Here is a 26,807-nt window from a genome sequence, read left to right as displayed (position 1 = left end):
CCGCGCGGACCAGTAACCATGGCAACCGCCCCGAGCGGGAGGGGGAGCCGTAACCATAGCAGCAGGAGCAGCCGGGCGGGGCCTAGATTTTTTTCCCCAGACTCCCTCCTAGAGTTTCAAGCCACTGCAGAATCAAATAATGCAGTTTGACACCGCTTTAAAGGCCACTGTTCAAGGAATCTATGGATTCTTGGGGTCCATATTATTATTATCATTATTATTATTGTATTTATTTGTTGTGGCACCAGAGCTCTCTGACAAAGAAGGCTAAATAGATCACAAAAACTACAAATCCCAGCATTCCATAGCATTGGAGCTGGAGAAGGAGGAGAGTCATAAGCTTCAAAACTACAAATCCCAGGATTCCATAGCATTCCCAATGCTCCCTTCTAGAGTCCCTGCATCTGCACTGAAGAAATAATGCAGTTTGACGCCACTTTTAACTGCCATGGCTGAATGCTATGGAATTCTGGGAACTGTAATTTGTTGTGGCCCAAAAGCTCTCTGACAGAGAAGGCTATATCTCTCACAAACTACAAAGCCCAGGATTCCATAGCATTTCAAAAGACTCCCTTCTAGACTCCCAAGGCTGAATTTGCACTGCAGAAATAATGCAGTTTGACACCGCTTTAACCGCCATGGCTCAGTGCGCTGCAATTCCCATTCTGGTCTCAGTTTTGTGAAACGGTCGGGATATAAATAAATATAACAAATAATAAATACATTTGGCCATGGTTGTTAAAGCAGTGGGTTATTTCTGCAGTGCGGATGGAGCCACAATTCCTTCTTCAGACGTATGTTTGCTGACAACACACGACCGGCCCAGGAAATAAAACTTTATTTTTTATTGTCTTCAAGTCTTTGGCTTTCGGAGGTGAAAAATAAGAAATAAGGATGACAGCTCTAGTTATTCTGTAACCAGGCCAAGACACCGAAGAGGAAAGATAAAGAGTTACAACAAGGCTAGAATGAACAAGAATAAACACACCAAAAACCCAGATTCCTATTCCTTTTTTAGGAATATCAAGGGCAAAAGCATATTCTCCTGTAGGATGAAGAAGCCTCCAAAGCTTGCATCGTGTATTTTAGGCATTTCGGCTTGCAAGACTAATCTGAAAAGGGTTTCTAACTCATATATGATGTTAGTCACAGGCTTGCAGTTTCTCAAAAGGTGTTGTGTTGGTGTATTGTTATTTGGAGGGATATCTATGCAACAAGCCTTGTGGCAATGGGAACAAAGCCTTCCAAAGTCCAGGAGATATAACATTTGAATCCCATTAGCAGTGCAAAAAGGTACCTTTTTTTCCTGAGATCCCAGATGTCTCCATCCTTTATAAAGTCACATATCCCTTTTGGAGGCATGGAGAAGCATGGATGCTTCTCTTGAGAGATTCGGCGTTCTCAGTCTAACAAATTAAGGATGGAGACATCTGGGGTCTCAGGAAAAAAGTACCCTTTTTGCATGGCTAATGGCATTCAAACTTTATCAAGACTGTATCCACACAGCAGCGTTACAACCCTCAAGTCAATAAAAGCCAAGGGCAGGGGTTCACTCACCTTTGGCAAAGAGAGAGAGAGAAAGCCATGGGAGTGGAGAGTTCAGTGACTTTGCAAATGCAAAGAATATCCTCTCATCTATATCAGCTAAAGCAGGAGGGGAGGAGAATGAGTAGTTACTCCCAGTGAGTAACAGTAGCCCCAAAGAATGCACAAGTTTTCATAACCGAGGGATGCGCTGAACAGTGGATCTGTCTTCCAGGCAGCTGTTCCGTTAGCGTTCTTCCACTTGGGACAAAATTTGCAGGCTTTCTGGTAAGTTCAGATTTGGAAAGGGAAAAGGGAGGAAATAATGGATGCAATGTACCTGGGAAGGTGTCTTGGTCCAGAAGGACAATGCTTGGATCGTGAAAGGAGTACTAAAGTTCAGAACTGGAAGTGGTACTCACTATTCCAGATGTGTCTCTGAGAGACCTGGGAGACTTCAATAGGGATGCTCATGTACTCTACTAGGACTTAGAGATACTATGGGTGCTTCTACGTTGTAGAAATAATGCCGTTTCACACCCCCTTTAAGTGCTGTAGTTCCATCTTATGGAAATCCTGGGATTTGTAGCCTGAGAAGGTCTTGCAGAATGAAAAATGAAATCAGTTGGCTAGTATTATAATTGCTCCATGATTTTAAAAGGATATGTTCAATGCTGTGTTTTAACCTTGTTTTTAACCTTGTTTTTACCATTACCTTCTTTTTATTCTGTATCCCCTTTTTACCTGTGCTGGTCTTTGGACATAATAAAGATGCACTGAACTGAGCTTGTAGGATGGAGTCACTGCAATTAAAGTGGTGTCAAGCTGCATTGTTTTTGACAGTGTGGAAGTATCCTATGGTCATTTGTTTTGCAGAGGATTAATTGGGACTGTCCCTGCCAATTCTGGACAATTGGAGAGTATGCAATGATAGCGTTACGATTCCACTTTAACTGCCATGGCAACATTCTACAGAACCCCCAAATTCATAGGCACTTGAGCCAATTCCATGGGATGCAACCATGGCAGCCAAAGTGGAATCATAATGGTGTGTTTTGTCATGTGAAAAGGTGTCCGTATTCAATACAAAAGTGGAACCCATCCATCAATAAGGACATTTGAATTCTTTTTTCCCACTGAATATTATCAGCTAAGGCTGACTTGACTCCTTTCTTCCAGAAGTACTTTTGGAAAAGAGAGACATAAGAATGCAAGAGACATAAAGTTATGTGTAGCTGTTCTGTTCAGATTGCTGGAGAATCTCCTTTGGCCATGAAAAGTGAACTTTGAATTGTTAAGAGATTAAAAGCAAGGGAATGTTGCAAGTGGGAAAGTGATTAACAAGGTCAGTAACCGAGGGAGCCAACGCTTTGTGCCACGATCAGCAAAACTTCAACAGAGATGACTCACTCCTAAGAGAAGGTTAGTGGCCTTAGTGTAGTCAGAGGGGAATATTCAGATATTGAAAGGGTAAGGCTGTATGTTCCCACAACTATTGAGAACTAGGATGTGAGAACTAGGGACAGAACTAGGTAGTTCATTTCCATGCTTCTTTGTTAGAAAGCCAATGATCTCAAGTGGACTTATTTTATTTATATTTGACTTACTCTTAGATGAGTCAAACAGGAAGATATATTTAAACACAGCTTTTGCAGATGCATCCCACCACAAATGGTGAAATACATCTTTGTCATATGATGTCATTTTCCTCACCTACCTATCCAGCATTTAGTGTGCTTTGCTTTGTGCTTGGTCAAATAAAAACCTGGACATGATTTGCAAGCTGGGTTGCTGAGGCATGCACCTCTGAGGAAGTCCCATTATGGCAGATTAAACAGGTTAATCTCAAGGAAAGGTGCATCATGTCAAGTCTGATCTTAAGACAACTGCATAACAGTGCAATCCTAAACACTTTTTAGGATTACGTAGAAGTAAAGTCCAGTGCGTGTGCGTTCAATGGGATCTGTATTGTAGAAACTGTACTCAGAACTACATACAACAGGGTTCCAGCCACTGTGTTTACTAACCAGATTTGTAATAGCATAGTCCAATGCAGATAAAACAGGGTGGAAATGGTACATTGCTCCCAGATGTTGGCCTGCTCCAGATGTTGCCACTCCCAGAAGATCTTTAAAAGATCATATCATATTTGGAGATGATGGCTAAGAGTGCTGGAAATTGCAGTCCAACAACATCAGGAGGACCCATCCCTGATTTAAATGCAAGCAAATTTGCCATTATCAGATCCCATGCGCTTTGCACATTGGCCAAATGTTGGTCATTTTCAGAACAAGTGGGATCTGTCAATTAACACATTGGTTTCTTTTCCATCTTAAGTTTCCATTGAAGAGCCTTTGAAAGAAGCACACTCTCCTTGTCTGAAGGATTTCTTCAATCATCATGAAGACGTTTTGGACAATCCTATGTTTCATTGTATACGGTAAGCTCAATTGGACGTCCAAACAATAGAGAGTTAGTCAGGATCCAGTTAAAATATGGGTAGGAAAATTGCATTTTATGACCCAAAGGATCTTCCACCTTCTCTATCCTGAAAATCCCCCAAATTGCAAGCTTCATGCCTCAAAACTTAAACCTTGAGGATCTTGTCTAGTTCCTTCATAGCTGCCCTTCATGATGCCATGGCAAATGGTGGACTCTCTTGCAATGTACCAGTATTCTAAAGCAATAGAGTTTGAAGATCCTTGTAACAATGGCAGGTACATAGTTACATGACTAATTTGAAGACTAAATGCAAGATGTCAGTGGTCCCAGAAGAAGATCTAAAAATCCCTAAAGGACAAACCCTCAGGGTCTGATAGTCATAATAACCCAAAGTTAAGGCTATGGCTAGAGGCTCATGCTGTGCTGTTTTTCGGTCCAATAGTGAATATGGACATCAGTGGGCCTTCTGTCCTGGCCCTGACCAATTCACAGTCTTCAGACAACTCAGAAAATACTCCACCAGACTCTATGAAAGATGGGATGCCTCCTGAGAAGCTGGAGGAGCTGCTGTGGTTTTTCCGGAGAGAAGACCGTAAGTGTCCCCTCTTGTTTTTGGTGCATCCTTAGAAGTGGTTTTAGTATTGCTGGACTTTAGAAAGTGCAAACTCTTAAGACTCGTGGGTGAACCCCATTGGAGAAGAGGACAGAGCTTCAAGGTACTTCTCCTTACTGATACTGAACGAGGATGAAAAGGGTTTCACCATGTTTCTCCATTTCCCTCCCTTCCTAGCATCGACGTGGAGCTACTGCATTCTAGGCCTTTCGTTTCTGGTTCTGGTGATCGGTGTTGCCCTCCTGGGAGCAAATATCAGGGCGAACAGGTATGGATAAGGGGGCGATGTATTGAAGTCTTTTACTCCAAGTCTCAAGTCTTTACCTTCATGCAAGTCAGGTCTCAAACTCTTGCAAGATACCTTGATCAAGGCAATTGATCAAGACTGGCTTTTAGAAAAGTGAGGTCTGCTTACTCCCCGCAGCGGTGTCAAACTGCATTATTTATTTCTGCAGTGCATATGCAGTCTCAATGATTCTGTGGGTCTTCTCTAGATTTAAACCCTTGTCTGAAACCTGATAATTTATTGTTGCTGAGTTAGTTTATTTGATTTGATTTTTCTTTGTCTCTCAAACCTTTTAGGGCCCGGAAAATCTCGTTCCTGGCTAAAGAAGAATACAGAGTCGTCCAGCCTGCGGAGACAGAAATGAAGCAAGCGTTTGTGCTTCTGAAAGAGGAAAGCAACTCTGATCCTCTGGCAGACAGTTCGCTTCCTGCAACGGAGAATGCAGGACAGGTGACGATCCAGTGGAAGGATGGGAATGTCACAACCCTATATGAAGACAAGGCTGAAGCAGATATATAACAACATATTTCAGTGGAAAGCTGAATGACTGCCTTCATTCTTGGAAATCTATTTACAAAGCAAAAGGTCATCTACTGGAACCAAAGGGTCAGCATTCGCTGTGATGCAGGGGCCTGAATTGACTTCCCCTCTTCTCCAAACAGTAGGGTCAAGTCTGCAAAAGCCCACACTACCAACTTCTTTCTTTCAGTTAGTCTCAAAGGTGCTACAAGATCCCTTTGCAGACTGATTTTCCAGACTAACACGGCTACATCTTTGAAATCGTACCAACCCTGTTCTAATTTTTAAAATTTTAAAACAAGACAACACACCATATTGTGTTGACTTCTTGTGAAACCTATGGGTTGAGAACCTCAGCTGGAGAGAATTACTGCCCAAGAATAAGGATCAAGTGAGTCTGCATTAAAAACAAAACATAGCTGTGGCACATTTTGCATTCTTTTATTGGCACAGTTTCCCCTAAGAATCTTAGGAATTAAACTTTGAAGCCGGTGCTGAGATTTCTCCCTGAAAGAACCCTGTTCTCCCTTCATTTCCTAGGATTTCCTAGAAAATGGGGAGATGTGGGGGGGAACCTTTGAGTTTTAAATCTGTGGCATCGGTTGGTATTCCCCACATCTTCCAGGGTATCATTGATGTCCAACTCAGCACGAGTGATTCTGAACACAGATATAGAAATGGCGCATAATTCATTGTAATGAGTCTGTGGCTATGGGAGCTTTTGTGTACGATGCAAGTTATTTCAGGATCCTCGGCTGGAATAAATCAAAAAGTCTTTGTAACCGAGATGGAAAATTGCTCTTGGGCCAACAAGAGACGGTCCCACAACTGGCTTTCCCAAGGTTTCTTTTATTAAAATATTTTCCACAGCAGTTAAGTGCCGTTGTAGAAAGTTATCTTAAAGGTCATTTCTGAACAGGGAATATGGCTTGACTCGGGAGTGAAAGAGCATCACGCATATGATAAAGCCATTTCTACTCTCCTACGCATATACCCTACCCAGAAAAAGAGAATATCATTAGGGGGTTTTGTTGTATGTTTTGTTAATTCATCAGGAAGGCGCCACATTTTATTGTGCTAAGATTTTTACCTAGAATCCTCTTGGTGTCTGTTGCATGCATATGTTCCTCTAAGGAAGCAATTACAGGGATCACAGCGGTAAAAGGTTTGAGAAGCGTAGCACTATAGGATTTTAAAGGAGCTCTACATGATGCTGAGCTTCTTTGTGGGACTGGATTCAGGGCTGCTCTTGGTTGTTGTCAACTGCCCTTGTGTCAACCTCGACTTGTGGTGCTACAAGATCCCTTTGCACACTCATTTTCCAGACCAATGTGGCTATGTCTTTGAATCTAATAAAACCTGGAATACAGTCCCCACTGTGCAGATGTGGGAACCGCTATCCACCATTGCTCTCCGATGCAGAAACCTAAAGGGTTTCACCAACAGAAGGGGCCAAAATTAGTAGCGTCAACCTCCCCCTTCCTTTTTTTCATCCTCACATGCACAGACCACAAACTTCATAGAAAAATTGCACAGGGTTTTGGGAATGTCAGCACAAAGCAAGAATGAGAAGAAGTTGCATATGACAATACTTCTGCAAAGGGGAATCTGTGTCGCTTCCATCCAATTCTTCAGCATTCCTGTTGGAAAGGTTGGTACAGAAGGGTGTCTGCCCACAGCCTTGCTCATTGCGTTTCTGCCAGCATGCTTAAGTTTAAAATCAGTAACCAAATCAGTGGGAATGCTTTGCTGTACAACAAGGGTCCGCCTGGACTGCAAGAAAAGTCTTTATGTTGGCATTTCAAACAACTGCTGAATTGCACCGATCGGTTAGGCAGGTTTCCTCTCCATCTTGCAGCAGGCTTTACAGTGATGCATCCAGGGTTGCTTTTAAGGTTTGCAGGGACCCAGGCAAATCTACAAATGTTTTTTGGGCCAAAGTTGGCCTCCCATGCTAGGGAATATGCAGGGAAACCATGCCATATTTTTGCCTTATAAATCAAGGCAAGTCCTGTTTTCAAACCAAAATGGTCCAGACATCCCCCAAAATGGTTCTAATGGGGGCATTTTGGTGGAAAGCATTTTGAATTCTTTCAAAAATGGATATGGTGAGGGGTGGGAATGTGGCCTCCCAAGGAAAGTCAATGGGTCCTTCTGACCTCCAGCCCTTGCCCACCTTTGTTTTAAAATATCTTAAAACCCTTCAGCAAAGTCAACGTGGGTGCCTTCCTCTTGCTCTGAGCCCGCGAGGATTTCACCGTGACCAGTTTGGCTTGGGCTACGGAAGGGATTTCTTTGTAGTTCACCGTGGAAAGAGTGTTATAAGTGCAGCTGGCCAAACCTGGCTTGGTGGCCACAGCGGCCGGCGGGGCAAAATGGAGGGAAGGCTTCTCTTCGATGATGAACAAGGGCCGGACGGCCATGTACCTCTCCATCTCGCGCCTCACTTCCCGCACCGCTTCGTGGAAAACATGCTGCACCGACTCAAAATCCTGGCAGGCCGAGACTTCATGGAAGGGAGCGCCGTACTTTGTGGCCAGAGAGACGCCTTCAGCTTTGGTGACCTGTCTGGGAAAAGTAGCCAGATGTAAATATTCTCACAAGACCTACTTGACCCATACTTTACATGAAAAAGTAACTGTGGTCTTGGGTTCATCTTGTGGTTGTTGTTGTTGTTGAGTGTTTTCAAGTTGTTTCTGACTTATGGTGACCCTAAGGCTGACCCTAGCATGGGATTTTCTTGGCAAGCTTTATTTGGAGAGGGCGTGTCATGATTACCTTTCCCTGAGGCTGAGAAAGTGGGACTTGCCTAAGGTCACCCAACAAATTTCCATGGCCAAGAGGGGATTTGAACTCTGGTCTCCAACACTGAAACCACTACACAATGCTGGCTCTCTAGGTTCACCTTAGGGTCGCCATAAGTTGGAAATAACTTGAAGACCCACAAGAAGAAGAAGAGTTAGATGAAAAAGGAGAAGGAGAAGTAGCAGCAACAACAGCATTATAAGCAGCCTGTAGAGAGATCTTGCTGCACCTTTGAGGCTCACTGAAAGAAAGAAGTTGGCAACATGAGCTTTCATAGACTCCAGTCTACTTCCTCAGATGCTTTTAAAAGCATCTGAGGGAGTAGACTTCACTCTACAGAATCTCCTGCTGCCAACTTCTTTCTTGCAGTGAGGCTGAAAGGTGCTACAAGATCTCTCTATATACATTTGGACATTGCATTACATTACATATATGCACCTGAGGAGGTAGAGTGAAGGCTAGGAAAGCGCCTGCTGCCAACTTCTTTCTTTAGTTAGTCTCAAAAGTGCTGCAAGATCTCTCTACAGACGAACATGGCTATATCTTTGACCATTATAAGCAGTGAGGATTCTCCCAGACGTGGCTTCTACCGCTGCCATGGAGCAGGGGGCACACCTTGCTTTCACCTGCTAGACATTCACCTGTATTGCTCCATGTCCAGCTTGTTGCCCACCAGGAGAACGGGCGACTCTTGGTGGGCATTCTTCAGGTGGAGTCCAATGATATCCAGGTACTGCCGGCATCCGTCAAAGCTCTTCCGATTGTCGATGCTGTAAACCACGATGAAGGCACTGGCCCAGTTCAGGTATCGCTCACAGCTCACTGGGATGTCCTACCAGAGAAGAGAAATGGCCAGCAAGGCCCTCCATCACTTTCTTGTAGCAAACACCAGCACCTGGGGGAAAGTTGGCTTTTTGGACAGTAGCTCCCAGAGTCCCACAATCTATAATAATAATAATAATAATTTGTTTTATTTATATACCGCTATTCCAAAGATCATAGCGGTGAACAGCAAGTAAGCTAATTAGCAAGTAAGCTAATTTGCCCCCAACAGTCTGGGTACTCATTTTAGCGACCTCGGAAGGATGCAAGCCTGAGTCGAGCTTGGGCCCTTTTGCTGGTCTTGAACTCGCAACCTTGTGGTTTTGAGTGAATGGCTGCAGTACAGGCATTTAACCACTGCGCCACCAGGGCTATGCAGTGGTTCCCAAACTTTGGTCCTCCAGGTCTTTTGGACTTCAACTCCCAGAGGTCCCAGTCAGCTTGGCCAATGGTCAGGCATTCTAGGAGCTGAAGTCCAAAACATCTGGAGGCTTGGGGACCACTGATGTACAGCATATCCTCCAACATTTCATAGATGAAAACCAGGACATGTGTGGCTAAGCAGTATCAGAAGCCTCACCTGCTCAAATAATGCAGTTCGATGCCACTTTAATGGCCATGGCTTAATGCTATGGAATCCTGGGACTTGTAGTTTGTTGTGGCACTGGAGCTCTCTGTCAGGGAAGGCTCAATATCCCACTGAATGACAAACCCCAGAATTCGATAGCAGATGCATTGAAGAAGATGCATTGAAGCTATGGAATTTACTTAAGTCTTGACACATCATTCAACAATTTATTTAACGGACCTTCTCTAGCCGAGATTGCCAATAAGATCCAGCCCCCTTACCCCTTAAAAAGTAATTTTCCCATGCTCTGACAGAACAACACCTCATGCATCACGGAGCACCATATCCATTGAAAGACAGGGAAATCAATAAATGATCAATAAGCAATAACAAGTGTTCTGAATTGTTTAACTTTAAGCCTTTACTCTGAAGACAAGTGCCTACAAATATGCAGCTGCTAACAGCTTCCTCCTCCTCTGCACTTGGTTTCCAAGGCATTCATGGATCCCAAAGGATTGGGCACCTTTGTTGGCACTGCATTAAAAGGTCCATTGTAAAGACTGAACTGAGGTTGCAAAGACAAGAGGGTTGTTGGAGCCAAGGAGCTCTCAAAGCCCTGCAAGATCAGTTTGTGCCGTTCCGGCACAGAGATAACCACACAAGGCCAAGACTGGCACAGATCCATTTAATTAATTAAAAGGTCTGTTTATAAGAAACCCTGTTCTGTTGACCGGACTGTCCTGACAAAACCTCTTTTCAAGATGCACAGGGAGACATTCCAGGACAGCGAGTGATAAAAAGAAGTCAAATCTCTCCAGTATCCAAAACAGAATGAATGGGTTTTATGTCTTGGACTGGAAGGGTCATTTTTCATCCCTTGAGACCCATAACAAGCAAGACACTCCATCACTCCTAAATGAAATAGCAAGCGGCATCCTATCGCTTCTGATTTTTTAAGGTCATGTCATCACATATTTTAAATAACACAGTGGGTCCTTGGTATCCTCCAGGTTTGGTTCCAGGACCCCCCGCCCCCCGTGGATGCCAAAATCCGTGGATGCTCAAGTCCCATTAAGCACAATAGCAAGCTCATGTTCATTATATAAAATGGCAAAATCAGGGCTTGCTTTTTGGAATGTATATATTTTCAAATCATGGATGCTTGAATCTGTGGATAAAAAAAATCCATCAATGTGGAGGGCTGACTGTACGGATGAGGAAGTTTTCACCTCTCCAGAGATAGACATTCACACAGTCTATATAAGCCTATATATCAAATACTCGAAAGACACCAGATCTCATATGATCTTGGAAGCTAAGCAGGGTCAGCCCTAGTTAATACTCGGGTGGGAAACTGCTTATGAATACAATATGCTGGAGGCTCTGTTTCAGAGGAAGGAACAGGCAAAACCACCCCTAAGTATTTCTTGCCTAAGAAAACTTCAGTGAAATTTATGGAGTTACCTGAAGTTGAGAGGCAATTTGAAAGCACATGGCCACACATAGGCAGCTATGGAAACCCAATCTGCTTCCATAGCCGAACAAGAATTAAAGCCCAAGTCTCCCAGAGTCAACACTCAAACCATGCTGACCCTCATTATCAATGGCAGCGTTATTTAAAATCTCGAAGTTTCCAATAAGGGTTTGTAAAGGTCATCTCAAGTGTCCATGAAACCCCATCTTGCTTTACCTGGTCGGCTGTGTCCATCACCTTCAGCAAAACCGGCTGTTGGTCCACTATCTCTTCTGACGCATAAGTGTCCTCTGCAAGACAAACATACATATACATATATATACATATATTAAACATTAATCAGAAAGAGAGCTAGCTTCTCCTATGTGAAACCCTGAGATCCTGTCTTCAGGGACCACACTCTAAAGACACTCCTTATTTACTTCTACATTATCCATATATATATATATATATTCCTATATCATTCCTATATTAATGTGATTTTTACTTACATTTATTTTATAATTGTTATTGTCTTATTTTATGGTTGTAACCCTTTGGGGAAAGGTGGGCTATAAATAAATGTATTATTATTATTATTATTATTATTATTATTATTATTATTATTACCCTGACATCCATGTGCTAGTGCCAAAACACTTCGCAGAAATCATCCATTGTGACACTGCTTTAACTGCTGTGGCTCAATGTCTGGGAACTATGGTTTTATAATAGCAGTTAAAGGGGTGTCAAGCTAGATTATTTTTGCAGTGTGGTCTGGACCGAAGTGGCTAGTCTTGTGAGGATGCAACTGAGGTGGGAATCCTACCCTTTGTAGCAAATGTCTTGGACCAAGCATGGCATGCTCTGCATTGGATATGTCTCCAAATGCCACCCATTTGGACTTTTGCACCAAAACTGAACAATAATGACCTTCAAGCTAAAGGAAAAATCTCCCTTTGTCCCATTAACAAAGATGCCTTCCTCTTTGGGCCCACTCTCCGTTCTGTTTGCTAAATGCACAGGCAATGATTCATCAAACCAGTTATTATTATTATCATCATTTTCCAGGCTAAATGTTTTCAGAAACTGAGGAATGGCATCACAACTTTGCGGTCGGGATCTGAAGGACAGATATTTGGGAACGTGACCCAGAGGATGGCATGATCAGGACACATTTATGGGTTGTTTTTGTTCCTATTTTGGTTAACCTTCATGATAAATTATCCATGGCTTTTTCCTTGTTGTTGTTGTTGTCGGTGTCTCCTGGTAGCTTGGTTGTAAAAATAGTCCCAAGGAAATGAATGCAAACAGAGGAAAAACAAGCTGAGATAATTCCTGATGGGATGCATGAAAGAAAAGAAGGACCTGGGGAAGTTGCTTTGTTGGACTACAATTACCAGAATCCCCTTGGACCAGGGAGATTCTGGGAGCTGGAGTCCAAAAGAGTTCAGGGTTGTGTTATACAACTTTTATTAGGCTTACTAAAATGCAACATGGTGCAATGTTTTGAGTATTGAACTCTGGAGATCAGGGTTCGAGTCCCTCTTTGGCCATAGAAACCCATTGGGTGACATTGGGGAAGTCACACACTCTCAGCCCCAGTAAACCTTGTGATAGATTTGCCTAAGTTGGAAATGACTTGGAAGCAACAACAACAACAAACAAATAAACAACAAAATGCCATAAACACAGCAGACATTGAAGTTAATAATCATGCTGGATGGTGCAAAATGTAAGAGCTAGTAGAAGGAACACAAAGTCCAAAATTTGGCCAGATATAATGGTCTTTGTTAAAGGATTTCATGGCCAACATCCATCAATTTTTGTGGGTTTTTGGGGCAGTGTCGCTATGTTCTAGAAGAGTTTATTCCTGACGTTTCGCTGGCATCTGTGGCTGGTTAGGGTTTGGGCATCTCATCCAAACTCAGGCGCTTTGCCTTCTTCACTTTGCTTCATCTAAACACAGCTTTCATTGTCCACACAGCAGTTTACCATCTTGCAGCCCATGCAGAGTAAAAGAAATGAAATCTCTTTTTAAAAAGCACCCTCCCTTTTTTCTTTTCTATACAATCAGGTTTTTCCATCTCTGCTTTTCTTGGTATGCGCTCTAAATTTGGCTGTCTGTTTTTGAAACGACGGAGAAACAACAACACTGCGCACGGAAACGCCGGCGACTTAAAAATCCCCAGGAACGTTTCCGGACAAGCTCTCTCCTTTCGAAAGAAGCACAAGTTCTCACAATACGGCAGGCTGCACTTTTGGTGGTTGTTGCCACCTCTCCATCTCTCAATTTTTTTCTTTTGGGGGACTCTTTGTCATGACTTCTTGGGTCTCTGCAAGGGCTTTTCTTTTTCAAATCGGAGACACGGTTTCCTGAGATGATCCTATGATTCAAAGAGCAATCTTCCCCCTTTTTTCTTGTGCATTGTAACACTACGGTGCAAATGTGGCATTTTCATTGATTCGCCAATGCACCACAACAATGAGATGGATTTATTTTTTGGATCCGATATATCTCAGAATGAAAAAGAAACTGACTAGAGGGTAGGATTCAAATGTTGCAACTACTGTTAGGGTCTTGTCTACATTACTTATAAACCCTAAATCCCCCCTGAGTTCACTGCATGCTGTTTACAATATGCAGACCCCAAACCCTGAACCAGGTCCATTCTGTTTTCATAATGCCCTGACCCCCAATTTGGGGTTTCTACCCCTTGTTCCACATTTGAAAGACTCAAAAGGAAAAGGGTAAGTAGAACAATGAGGTCTTACCTAGATTGGGATCGTATTCACTTATAAACCTCTTGGTTAGAAACTTCACTGTCAGTGCTGGAAGAAAGGAGAGAAAGAAGAGGGAGTTTATCACACTGGATTTCGACATTGAAGAGAGATTAAAGTGCATTTGAAGCATCCGGCAAACGAAGCGGAAATGGTGGAAAAGAAAAAGAAAAGCCAAGAAGGATTGAGAAGATGGTCCCATCCCCTCTCGCCTTCCCTTTTAAAACCCATTACTTATCTCACCTGATAGACCCCTAACCATTTCCCTCCTTCTGAAGCTAAAGCTTCCAATAAAAAGTAGGACAAGGAGGATCAATGTCCTCTGCAGAACTGGACTTGCAAAACTGGGACAGCTAAAAGGTATGGCAGTATCTCTGCAAACCTTATCCCCCTCCTCTTGATAAACTCACACTCACACACACACACACACACACACACACACACACACACGTGTCCTGACCTGATTTTCCAGACCCTCGGCATCCTAAAATGGCCACATTGCATTCGGGGGGGAGGCTGGAGAGATGGCGCTCACGGACGCACGGAGCAGGTCGCGGTTTGCCAAACATGGACGACATCTTGAGACCAAGCAAAAATAAACATTGGCAAATATAAGTAAGTATAACACAACATTAATTTGTCTTGAGGTTCTCTAAGCTGTTCTACCTGAATGGCCCTTCCGGTTGTTCCTAAGCCTAGAGATTAGAAATGTGTAGCCCACATTGAAAATCATGTCACCATCCAAATATGGCAGGATCCCCATCAATTGGCTATGCCAGCTAGGTCTGCTGGGAGTTGCAGTCCATCAACATCTGGAGGGCTACTGGATTCCCATCTCTAATGGAAGTGTATGGATTCACTTTGCTCGCTAAACCAAACTTCAGCAATTGTCTTGGGGACAGAACATATTTCCTTTAGCAGAAATTCCAATATATGAAATAGTCCAAAAATCCAAAATGGTCTGCATGGCGGACTGAGACAGTTCTGTGTCAGGTTATGTGTGTAAGGTGTATTTGAAACATCAAGGCATTTCACATTTAGACTGTAGTCCCATCTCTGAGATAATCTCATTATGTATATGCAAGTAATCCAAAATACCTAACCATTTGGGAAAGGGGAGACTCAGCCTCTACTGTCAACACTGAGACTGGGATGAAAGGAGTATTGTGTGATAACATTTCAGTTTGCTAAACTGCTGTATGCTCAGCTGCTCTATCCAATTTGAAAATATTGATTTTGAGTATTACAACTGGTAGAATCCCCCAACAACATGGCCAGGAGACATGGTGGTATCTAGTAGTCCAAAAAAGGAACTTTGCCAAGCTCTCAAACAGAGGTTGACAGTTACGAAAAAAGACACGTCTGTAAAAATGCTTACACAGCCCAGGAGACGCTCTCCACATCATTGCAAATAAGAATAAGAAATCCCCTCTGCTGAAGAGAAGCTTACTCAGACTGTAATGGAGTTCTCCAAGCTGTTGAACTTCCTTGGTTTGGCACCTTGGATAACACCTTTAAAGTTTGGATTAGAACCCAGAGTGGATTCCCTGCTCCCCTGACATGGGAGCCACTGTGAGGCCAGACATCATAATCTCCAAGGTCTAATAAGACGTGCCAAATTTTGCCCAATAGCAAAAGGATCAAAAAGAGAGAGACCCACTCACCTTCAGATCAGAGCTGAAGAGAAGACTAGACTTCCATGGAAGAAGAAGGGAGCAGCAGTGCTTTTGCAAAGACCTTTAGAGCCACATCTCCCAGGCCTTTGGGGGCTGATGGTGTTCCTTTGGGGGCTGATGGTGGGACCTTTTCCTCCCAATCCCCCAATTTTGCAGCGGGGAAGGAGCCTGCAAAGCGAATGAAAGGGTTTTTCGGTGTCTCTGGAAGGGAGTGGTGCTGGCTTCTTCCTTGCAGCTGCTTCAGGGTCCCTTGAATGAATGATGCAGAGAGGAAAACTCCAGTCCTTTGCTAACTTTTGCCAGCTGAGCTCTTGCCAAACTCCTTGTAAGGAAAGCTCCTAATGTTGCTGCTGCTGCCTTGCTTGGCTTGGATGAAGAGTTTCCCATCAGCAGAGAGGCAGAGGCCTTTCCTTCAGAACAAGCGACAACCACATACCCACAAATATATACAGTGCTCAGAGGAGGAAAACCATTTTCCTTGGTTTCTTCCTTAAACCAAAACAATCACAGCAACAGAGCCATCTTCTGTCTCCTTTGCAAGAGGATCCCAGTGGATCTCCTTTACAAGTGGATATCAACCTGTTTCAAAATAGAAGTGGGCAAAGTGTGCTTCTCTTGCTGATGTTGCTGGACTGCAACTCCCAGCATCCCTCACCATCGACTGGGGAGGCTGGGAGTTACACTCCAACAACATTCAGAGATTTGTGCTTTGCATGTGCCTATTGTGGCACAGCAAGAAATGTGATACATGTGCATAATGCTATTCCAAGGTTTGGGAATGCTGCAGCCAAAGGATGGGAAAGAGTCTGTATGTGGACTGCACAGAGTTGCAATTCCAAACTAATTTGGTTCTGAGTCACTTTAGCAATGAGTGACTTCAGCAATTTCCTTCCTAATATGAAAATGCCTTTGAAAATTGTGCAGTTCAGTTTGGGACTTATTCTACACAAGATCTGTGCATGATGGGGTTGGGTTGCACAGAAAAGCAACATTTTCTGCTCCAAGGAAGTTATATTTCTGAATGTTGTGAAGGAGAAGTCCCAAAATGCAAATTTGGCCTAGGAAAGTCTTAGTTTTGGAGAGCCACAGGAGACACAGAGATGGATGAGTGGTCTGGCTTTTCTTTCAGCAGCCACTCCACTGACAGAAAGTCTTTCAAAAAGCAACAGAGGCTGGAGGTTGCCATGTCAAAGGGGCAGAAAGTCCTCTCCAGATTTTACCCTGAACCGTAAGGGAACTATTCTGGCTGCTGAACCTATTCTTCAGGATAGAGCTCAGCACCTTGGTTAGCTCCAGAGTAAAACTTGGACTGGATTTATTGCCCCATTGACATGGATACCACCAGCCACCCCCAATGTTTTGATACATTTACTGTCTTTGCTGCACTGAATTATTAATTTTGATCCGTTCCCCCCACAAATCCAGCCAGGAAGCCTTATTCCAAAAGCATTCTATGCATGGAGGGATAACATTGCAACGCTATCTCTTTACTTATGCGAATGGCATTCAGTTTGTTACATCTTGGCACTTTGCTTTTTACCAAATAGGAGGAAGGATTATACTCATTCGACACGAAGAAGGATTGGGTCTTGTCAAATGGTCAGTTTGGGTGGATAAAAAGCAAGGAGGAGGCAGATTCCAAACCGAAACAAATTTCTGACACATTTGCAGTTGGCCAAAAATGGAGAATGCAGACTGTGACCTTACGGTGTGGAAAAAGTCTCTGCAGGGTGGACCAAAGAAAGGACTTCTCCTCCCAACAACGCTATTAATTTTACAGACATGTGGCGACAAGTTGCCGGATCAGAGATCACTCTGGACACATTAAACAAAAGATAGGGCACATTTGGAAATGAGGTTGCCATCAAGACAATGTCAGTTTATGGTGAACCTATAAATGAAAGACCTCTAGGTCATCCTATCATGAACAGCCCTTGCAGACTCAGGGCTGAGGCTTCTTTGATGGAGTCTATCCATCTGGAATGAGCTTTTCCTCCTTTCCTTCTGCCTCTTCCATTACCAGAGAGCCCTAGTGCCTCACCAAACCTCAGATCCCAGGGTTTCATAGGGTAATGCATCCAAATGGAATAAATGTGCCATCACTGTATAGTGTGAAAGGGTGCTGAAACACGGAGCTGTTATCTATCAAACCATTTCCAAGTATGAAAATGCACATTCTGTACTTTGTCCCCATCTCATGGGATTCGACAGGATGTGAGCAGCACATACTTGGACACTTGGTTCCTTGCCCTGTGTTTATTTCTGCTTTTGCTGCACCGCGGCGTGCTTCGGACGGCTGCGCGGAAAGAGGCGCACGTTTCAAGGCATGTTGCCGTACATGTTTGCGAATGGTATGCACCCAAATGTGCTAGGATATGTGCTATTTGGGTTGTTTTAAATCTCCCTAAATATATGTGTCTTCCCCTCATAGATTGGGATAAGATTTCTCCCTCCAGGAATGAGTATGTGAATATTGCCCATTCCAGGGACTTGTGTGAAAGTGGGAAAAGATGGAAACAAGCGGAGACAATGAAAACAGGCATGCCCTCATCACACTCGGCTTGCTCAAACACCCCCAGGTTCTGGCAAAAAATCCACTTTCCCACAACACAACAGGCCAAACACTAGAATGTGTGACCTGACCACAACTATAATAAAAATTCCTAGACTCGATAAAGGAAAGTAGGGAGAATACATCAACTTCCCTCCAAGGAGAAAGAGCTGGGCAGGTCTACTCTCACAAAAGGCAGTGCCCAGCAAACAGTACCCAGTGATGTGTTTTCTTTGGGTGCATCTACACTATAGAAATAATGCAGTGCATTATACAATGGAGGTACAGCACTTAAAGTGGTGTCAAAGTGTATTAATTCTGCAGTGTAGATGCAGCCTGAGTTTGTTGGCCCCAGATGGTCAGACCAGAAGCCTCTTGATCTGTTTCCCATTAGAGGCTGTGAAGGGCATCTCCCTCAGGTCACACTCACCTTCAGCTGAAGGCAACCTCCAGTGATCTCTCTAGTCCCCTCCTGACACTTCTTTATTTAAGCTGCTGTCCGGCAACGAAGCCGAGCAAATGCTGACGATATCAGTTTGCAAATTGCCTTTGGAAAGACCCAGGGGCTGCTCTCATTCCCGGCTGCCCTGGTCACATGGACCACCCGCTATCTTTAGACGGAGGTATTTATATTGCAGAGTTTGCAGCTTCAGAAAGGCTCCAGCGGATGCAGAAAAGACACCATGCCGACCCATCTCAAGGGTTTTCCGTCCTGTGTAACACAGTTGTGGACGATCTAAAGAGGAAGAAGAAGGGGTCCTGGTGACGGAAGGTCACCCTTGGCTGGGCCATGCAGTCGCAACGTGCCGAAAGAGTCGAGATCCATGTGGAAGAGGAATGTTTCTCAGTGGACAAGGGTCTCCTGGTGGAACATAGTGAATATTTCCGGGCTCTCTTCCAATCAGGCATGAGAGAGAGCACTCAGAAAGAGATCCAGATCCGAGATCTCAGCGCCATGGGGTTTTCTATCATGTTGAAGATCCTGGAGGGGGATTATCCTGTGCTGAGCTGTGAGGAGAATCTCAAGGCGGTGGAGTGTGCCTCCTTCCTACAGGTGAAAACCATGGCCAAGTACCTGATCTCATCCCTCAATTCGGACAACTGCATCATTCTCTACCAAGCTGCTGCCATGTTTGGCCTCCTGGACCTCTTCCACAGTGCGGCACTATACATAAGAGATAGTTACACTGATCTGGAGGAGTATCTGGACTGCCTCTCTCCGGATCTTCTGGATTATGTCGAGTCCGTCATACCCAGCACTTTTGTGGCAGTGGGAGCTCACACGCCCACGTTTGAGTTCTTGGAGGATCTCTCGCGGACCATCTGCTACCTGGATGAGGAGAACAATACCTGGAGGACCCTGTCCTGCTTGCCACTGACCGCCAGCACCTTCCTTGCTGGTATGACCACCCTGGACAACAAGATGTATATTGTGGGTGGTGTCTACGGATACAACAAGCAGGTGGTGGACCAAAGCTTTTGCTATGACCCAGAGACCAACAGCTGGAGCGAATTCCCCAGCCCTCAGCAGCTCCGCTACGATGTCACATTGACCGCCCAAGGGGACCACCTTTATGCCATCGGTGGGGAGTTTGAGAAGATCCCGTTGAAATCCGTGGAAAAGTTCAACGTGTCCACCAACACTTGGAGCTTTGTCTCAGACCTGCCCCAGCCGGCCACTGCCGTCCCCTGCGCCCAAGCCTTGGGACGCATCTTTGTTTGCTTGTGGAAGCCTCTAGATACCACCATCATCTATGAGTACGAGACTGAGAAGGACGAATGGATCCCTATCTCAACCCTCAACAGGTCTCAGAGCTATGGCCACTGCATGGTGGCTCATCGAGACAACCTCTACATCATGCGGAATGGGCCTTTCGACGACTTCTTGCGGTGCGTCATTGATTGCTACAACCTGACCACCATGCAATGGACCTCTTTGCCCGGGCAGTACATGAACAGTAAAGGAGCCCTCTTCACCGCCGTCATCAAAGGGGACACCGTTTACACGGTCAACAAGATGCTAACCCTGCTGTACACAGTGGAGGACAACGCGTGGAAGTTCAGAAAGGAGAGAGCCGGCTTTCCAAGGAGCGGTTCTTTACAGACCTTCCTCCTCAGGCTTCCAAGAACAGATCACAGCATTGCGACGTAGATCACATCTCTGCTTCTATGGATTGCTCAGAGCGCGACATCTCCTTTACCGTATCTGGATTCTGGATATTTCACTTTTCTTTTTTGGGGCCCTGGGGATTACAGTCAAATTGAACCCAAGATTGTGATATCAACCTTCGTTCAAATGAAGGCTCTTTGTACCTTTTAAGACAAAAGGATCTAGTTTTAGGGGTTATATTGGATGCTGCAGCAGAGGGGCATTCTCCTGCTCATGCTGCTGGCCTTGTGGTTTTGTGAGCCGAGCTTATTGGCAACATAACCCATTTGCTACAACCAGCATGCCCTTCAAATAGCCCAGTACTATTGAGGGGCAGCAGCTGAAGAAGACGGACCCATAGAGAACTGTATTGGCTAAAGGTATCCCCAAAGGTAATCAAGTCCAACCCTTTGCCAATATAGGAATCCCCAGTTGGTAGCCCCCAGTCCCCAGTAGGTAGCCATCCATCCTTTTCAAAATCTCCTACAGAGAGAGTTCAACACTTAACCATTGTTTCCCTGTCAAACAATTCTTACTGTAAGGAAGATCTTCCTAATACTAACTGAAAGCTAATGCTGGCCAGGAGATTGGAGTCAGGCATGGAAACCCACGGAGTGACCTTTGGCATGTTACACTCTCTCAGCCTCAGAGGAAGGCAAGGGTAAACCTCTTCTGAACAAATCTGGTTAAGAAAACCACATGATGGAGTCACCATAAGTCAGAATTGACTTGAAGGTACATAAAGGCAGTATAGGAGAAGACAGGTATCGAGTAGGAGATGCTTATTCTAGTGGTCATACCTCCAGAAGGAGAATCACACAGCCTTCCAGATGCTTTTGGATAGCAAGCCCCAACATCCCTTACCAGCATAGTTGTAAAGTGAGGAAGGATGGGATTTACAGTCCAGCAGCATCTGCTGGGCCTGATGATACCCAGCCCTGGTTTAGGTTCACCCATGGATGAACAGAGAAAGTTAAGTTCTCCTTCTTTCTCCATGTTGATGTTAATGCAGGGAATTCTTTTATTTTGAGTCATATCTGTTAAAATATATTTCTAAATTGTATTGAAAATGTTCAGATGTGTCAATGGTTAACTAAGGTTTAAAATGGTTCCTGTTGAAGGCCAGAAAGTCTAGGCCCGGAAGAGCAAGTCTTCAAGGACATGTGCTGAGACATAATATCAACAAATGTATTATTGTTATGCTCCTGTGTAGCATGGTGACTTCATGGGAAAGAGGTGTGTCCACTTGGTGGGAAAGTTGATCTTGTGAGAGAACAAAGACTGATGTCACATTCAAGCTTTTAGCATGGACTCTAAAAGAGTATAGATGTATAGTAGCTTGCTGTAAAGTGTAAATAGCAACAAAGTTAATAAACCCTCATTTGAGTGAAAATCTGTGTTGAAGTTACTTTGATATTGAGTAGCTGAGAAGACTACATCTGTTCCAGTTGGTACCAGTTCAGAACCACCGGTAACAAGAGACATCAACCATCCCAAAGATCTTTTTCTCTAACAAGTGGTAGCAGAGGATGGTTAGGATGGTTGCCGAGATGGTTTGCCTGAGGATGGTTCCCAGGATGGTTGCCAAGCTGGTGTGCTGAGATGGTCTTCTGGAGGGTCTGCTGTTGCTGAAGTTCCTGTTCCACTGAGAATCTGCTGTGGAGTTTTTCTTCCAGCTGTAAGTTAGCTCTGTGTTGTTCATCTGTCCTGTGCCGGGAGGCAAATGGGAAGATAACAGTGTTTGTTGGACATTTTGCTGGGACTCTTGGCTGTTTTGCCGTTTGCTTTGAATCATGGAGGCGGCAGCAAGATTTCCCAAGTTAAACAACAACAATTACAGCTCTTGGGCTGTTTACACAGAATCGCTGTTGGTCCGTGAGGGTCTCTGGCGTGTTGTGGAACAAGGTCCTACTGAGGCTACACGTGCTGATGATTCAAAGGCACAAGCTACAATTTTACTCACTGTTGAGCCTAACCAGATTAATCATGTGAGGCTCAAGACTAGTGCTAAAGCTGTCTGGGACACTTTGAAGAATGTGCATGAAAGTAGCACTGCCTTGTCCAGGATGCTCTGTTGCAAAAGGTTATATGCTTGCAAGATGCAAAGTAACCAAGATCCTGAGAAGCATTTGGAGGAAATGCATGACCTGTTTGCACAAGTGCAGCTGAGAGGTGTCACCTTGCCTGAGGAGCAAAAGGCGTACATCTTGCTTGGGAGTTTGTCCCAAGACTTTGAGCACATATTGCATAGCTTCCAAGGGATGGCTGAAGACCAGATGACTGCTGAGTTGGTGTCGGCGCGCGTCTTGGAGGAGAGCCAGCGACGGAAGTCAGAAGGGCTCCAGAGGCAGCAGCGACAGATACCAAAGGTATTCAACCCACTGGAGGTTGTGGAGAATTGCCAGCAGGAGAAGGCTGCAGTGTCCAAGTCTTGTTTCTATTGCAAGAAGCCAGGGCACGTCCAAAAGAACTGTTGGAAGTTGGCAGCATCGAAGAAGAAGCAGGGAAAAGGTGCTAGTTGCAGGAGTGGAGCGGCAGTTGTGGCTGGGGACAATGACTGCAAAGCCCATCAAGCAGCCACAGTGAGTTCAGTCTGGATGCTGGATTCTGGGGCTTCTAACCATATGTGTAATGACAATAAGCTCTTGAAAGCTAAGTCTGTGTCAAATGTTCAGTCTGTTGCAATGGCTGATGGTGTTCCCAGAGAGGTAAAACATATGGGTACTGTACATGTTCCTAGTTTTGGGGAAGATTTTGAAAATGTTTTGTGTGTTCCCAAATTGAAGAATTGTCTTGTTAGTGTGTCTGCATTAACAACAGATGGGTATGCTTTGAAATTTGAAGGAGATAAATGCATAATTAGCAAAGGGAACAAGGTATGTGCAAAAGCACAAAAGAAAAATAAATTGTATTTTATGCTTGACAAAGCTGAGTGTGCCAGTGTCAGTAATGTGCCTTTACATGCAGATTGTGCACATTATTTTCACAGAGTGTTTGGTCATATAGGGTTTTCAGGTTTGGAAAAGCTAGGAGAGGTTTGTCCTGAGTTCAAAATGAATTCTTGTCCTAATCATCTTGATTGTTCTGTTTGCAGTAAGATCAAATTGAAAGCTTTTCCAGTGGCCAAGCAAACAAAATGTGTCACCAAAAGGCCGTTTGAGGTGGTGCATGCTGATTTGGCTGGGCCTTTAACTAAAACTGTTGGGGGAAGTCAGTATTTTCTGGTAATTGTAGACAGGCACACAAGGTACTCCTATGTGAAAGTCTTGAAGGAGAAAAGTGAGGTTGCTGAAGTCTTCAAAGACTGGGTGAATCAAATAGAGCGCCAATTTGAGTACAAAGTGGGTTCTTTGGTCACTGACAGAGGAGGCGAATTTTTATCTTCTGACCTTAAGAATTGGTTGCAGAAGAAAGGTATACGTCACAACACCACTAATCCTGCAGTTCCACAGGAAGATGGGTTGGCAGAGAGACGTATTGGTGTTTTGAAGCAGATGAAAGACTGTATGTTATTGGATGCTAATGTTTCTGAAAAATTTTGGGGTGAAGCAGTTTTAATGGCTAACCATATAGCAAATAGGGTGTGGAATTCAGCCGTGAAGCAAACACCTTATCAGATGCTACATGGTAGACCACCAAACTTAAAATACCTGAGGGTGTTTGGGCAATTTGCAAATGTGTTTGTGCCAGCAAAATTCAGAAAGAAGGGTGAACGTAAATGGAAAAGGTTGATGTTTGTGGGTTATTCTGGCAACAGTTATAAATTTTACCAGGGTCATGGGAGAATTTTGTTGTCCAGAAGTGCCAATTTTGAGAAACATTCTGGCTGGGAGAGGTTGCATTCCAATCAGGAAGTGTTTCTGCGACTGGGGCAAAGTGCTGGAAATGGAGGGGTAAGACAGCCCACAATGTCCACAATGTCTCCAGAGGAGGAGAAACCCAGTACTTCACAACACACTCAAACACAGCCAACACTACACACACCCATCACCACAAGTCAGTTTGAAGTTGTGTCAAAGAGGGACACTGAGGTGCAAACTAGTTCAGAAAGTGAGGATGAGAGAGGTAGAACAAAGGTGTTGATTCCTAGGAGGTCTCAGAGAGTGAGAAAGCCTCCTGACAGATTTGTTGTTCAGACTGCAACTGCTTGTTGTGCAGTGGCTGATGAGCCTGAGAGTTTTGAAGAGTTGCAGAAGTTTCCTAAGGAGGAGAAAGACAAATGGTTTTCTGCTATGGACCAAGAATTCTTGTCTCTAGTTGAGAAGCAGGTTTTTGATATTGTTGATAGGCCTAAAGACCACAAGGTTGTGGGTTGCAAGTGGGTCTATAAGAAGAAGGAAATGCCTGATAATAGTCAAAAGTACAAAGCCAGGTTGGTAGCTAAAGGGTTCACACAGCAAAGGTTTGAGAATTTTGACAAAACTTTCTCACCTACTGCAAAGCCAGAAAGTTTGAGATTAGTGCTTGCATTAGCTGTGAGGCAAAGAACAGTGGTAAGGCATTTTGATTTTGAGACGGCTTACCTAAATGCTAAGCTTGAGGAGGAAATTTACATGGAACAACCTCCTGGTTTTGGTAGTAATACTGAGACAAAAGTGTGTAAGTTGAATAAAGCGTTGTATGGCTTGAAACAAAGTGCACGTTGCTGGAATCAGTGTATTCATGCTGAGCTTGAAAGGCTTGGGTTTAAACGAAGTGTTGCAGATGCTTGTGTTTACACTAGAGGAGGGGTAGTTCTTGTGATTTATGTGGATGATCTTTGTGTAACAGCTAATTCAGAACAAGAAGTGCAAGAGGTACAAAAGGAATTGTCTCAGAAGTTTGCATTGAAGGACTTGGGAAATCTGAAAGCTTACCTAGGGATAGAAGTAGAGTGGACAGATGATGGCAGATGTCTGTTGAGTCAGAAGAAAAAGATTGAGAGGCTGATTGAGAAGTGTGGATTGCAGGATGCAAAGCCTGTGAAAAGCCCAATGACTCCTGGTTATGCCAGTGCAGAGTCTGCTGAATTGTTTGATAATCCTGAGTTGTACAGAAGTGTAATTGGTAGTTTGTTGTTCATTGCTAACAATACACGGCCTGATATTTCTTTTGCAGTTGGTTTATTGAGTAGAAGTGCAAATAGTCCAAAGGTGGATGATTGGACAGCTGTGAAACATGTTTTGAGGTATTTGAAAGGTAGCAAGAACAAGAAGCTTGTGTTTCAAGGAAGTGAAGAGAATCTAGTGTGTTACGCAGATAGTTCTTTTGCAAGTGAGGCAGAAAAGAAGTCAATAACAGGAATTGTGATTAAGTTTGCAGGTAGTCCAGTTGTTTGGAGAAGTAGAAAACAGAATTGTGTAGCACTTAGTACTTCAGAAGCAGAATTTGCTGCATTGTCTGATTTGTCTGGAGAGATAGTTTGGATTAGACAGTTGTTAAGTGATCTGGGAGAAAATTGCACTGAGCCTACTTTGGTTTTTGAGGATTCACAATCATGTATTGGGATGGCAGAGGCTGAGAATTTGAAGTGCAGGACTAAGTACATTGGAGTAAGGTACCAGAATGTAAGAGAGTTAGTTCAGAATGGTATCCTAAAGATAGAGTACATTGACACAAGGGATAACTTGGCAGATGTTTTGACAAAGGCACTTTCTGGAGAAAGACATGAACAACTTTCTTGTGCAATTGGTATGGTTCCTTAACTCCACAAAGATATAAATGTAAATACACAGTGTTATTCCACATCTGTACATTTTGGAGGGGCATGTTAAAATATATTTCTAAATTGTATTGAAAATGTTCAGATGTGTCAATGGTTAACTAAGGTTTAAAATGGTTCCTGTTGAAGGCCAGAAAGTCTAGGCCCGGAAGAGCAAGTCTTCAAGGACATGTGCTGAGACATAATATCAACAAATGTATTATTGTTATGCTCCTGTGTAGCATGGTGACTTCATGGGAAAGAGGTGTGTCCACTTGGTGGGAAAGTTGATCTTGTGAGAGAACAAAGACTGATGTCACATTCAAGCTTTTAGCATGGACTCTAAAAGAGTATAGATGTATAGTAGCTTGCTGTAAAGTGTAAATAGCAACAAAGTTAATAAACCCTCATTTGAGTGAAAATCTGTGTTGAAGTTACTTTGATATTGAGTAGCTGAGAAGACTACATCTGTTCCAGTTGGTACCAGTTCAGAACCACCGGTAACAAGAGACATCAACCATCCCAAAGATCTTTTTCTCTAACAATATCTTCCTAAAGATGCTGGGGATGTATTTTGGAGATGCAGTTTGAGTTCTGCCATAGAGTCCTGGGCATTCCCTGCCTCCTTTACTGAAGGTTAAAAAGGATTATGCGGACTCTAATTCTGAACACTGAGCCCTCCTGGCATTAATGTACACAGTTTTTAGGGGAGGGAATATTTAAAGCCATTCAGCCTTAACCACAGACATGCAAAGGCTGCAATTAAACATACAAACTGACTGCATTTTGATCATGTATATATATTTTTTCTTCCCAAAAATGACCCACAAGTTAAGCAAAGTGTAAGTCCTGTTGCACTGAACGGAACTTAAACCTACTTAAGTTATTGAAGTCATATTGGGTTGTTGTTTTTTTTTTTGGGGGGGGGGAAAGAAATG

At 43.7% G+C, this 26,807-nt stretch overlaps 3 protein-coding genes across 7 annotated transcripts; 2 read left to right on the top strand and 1 right to left on the bottom strand.

The window, feature by feature from the left end:
- The first annotated feature begins 95 nt into the window (after positions 1-95).
- SLC51B (SLC51 subunit beta) lies at positions 96-6,256 on the top strand. Of its 3 annotated transcripts, XM_089539231.1 has the most exons (6): positions 96-195; positions 2,704-2,946; positions 3,862-3,964; positions 4,409-4,558; positions 4,757-4,847; positions 5,162-6,256. In XM_089539231.1, the coding sequence occupies exons 3-6, from the start codon at positions 3,925-3,927 to the stop codon at positions 5,382-5,384; spliced, it is 504 nt and encodes a 167-aa protein (XP_089395357.1). In that variant the 5' UTR covers positions 96-195; positions 2,704-2,946; positions 3,862-3,924; the 3' UTR covers positions 5,385-6,256. The 3 variants fall into 3 exon arrangements, with proteins under 3 accessions (XP_089395357.1, XP_089395358.1, XP_089395359.1); XM_089539232.1 differs by lacking the exon at positions 2,704-2,946 and having other exon boundaries at positions 105-1,812; XM_089539233.1 differs by lacking the exon at positions 2,704-2,946 and having other exon boundaries at positions 121-195.
- RASL12 (RAS like family 12) lies at positions 6,226-18,744 on the bottom strand. 3 transcript variants are annotated; one of them, XM_089539228.1, is made up of 7 exons: positions 18,471-18,484; positions 15,478-15,738; positions 14,274-14,391; positions 13,808-13,864; positions 11,270-11,343; positions 8,831-9,021; positions 6,226-7,952 (listed from the first exon to the last, which is right to left on the bottom strand). In XM_089539228.1, exons 3-7 carry the CDS (start codon positions 14,389-14,391, stop codon positions 7,568-7,570), a joined length of 825 nt encoding a protein of 274 aa, XP_089395354.1. In that variant the 5' UTR covers positions 15,478-15,738; positions 18,471-18,484; the 3' UTR covers positions 6,226-7,567. The 3 variants fall into 3 exon arrangements, with proteins under 3 accessions (XP_089395354.1, XP_089395356.1, XP_089395355.1); XM_089539230.1 differs by lacking the exon at positions 15,478-15,738 and having other exon boundaries at positions 18,471-18,744; XM_089539229.1 differs by lacking the exon at positions 18,471-18,484 and having other exon boundaries at positions 15,478-15,916.
- KBTBD13 (kelch repeat and BTB domain containing 13) lies at positions 18,694-26,419 on the top strand. Its single transcript, XM_089539227.1, has one exon. The coding sequence runs from the start codon at positions 18,831-18,833 to the stop codon at positions 20,190-20,192; it is 1,362 nt and encodes a 453-aa protein (XP_089395353.1). The 5' UTR covers positions 18,694-18,830; the 3' UTR covers positions 20,193-26,419.
- Positions 26,420-26,807: the final 388 nt, after the last annotated feature.

Source organism: Sceloporus occidentalis, unplaced genomic scaffold (assembly GCF_023333645.1).
Source record: "Sceloporus occidentalis isolate IW3139 unplaced genomic scaffold, rSceOcc1.0.p SCAF_9, whole genome shotgun sequence".
NCBI lineage: Eukaryota > Metazoa > Chordata > Lepidosauria > Squamata > Phrynosomatidae > Sceloporus > Sceloporus occidentalis.
Note: the sequence above shows the minus strand (reverse complement) of the source record. Positions and strands in the feature narration are given on the sequence as shown.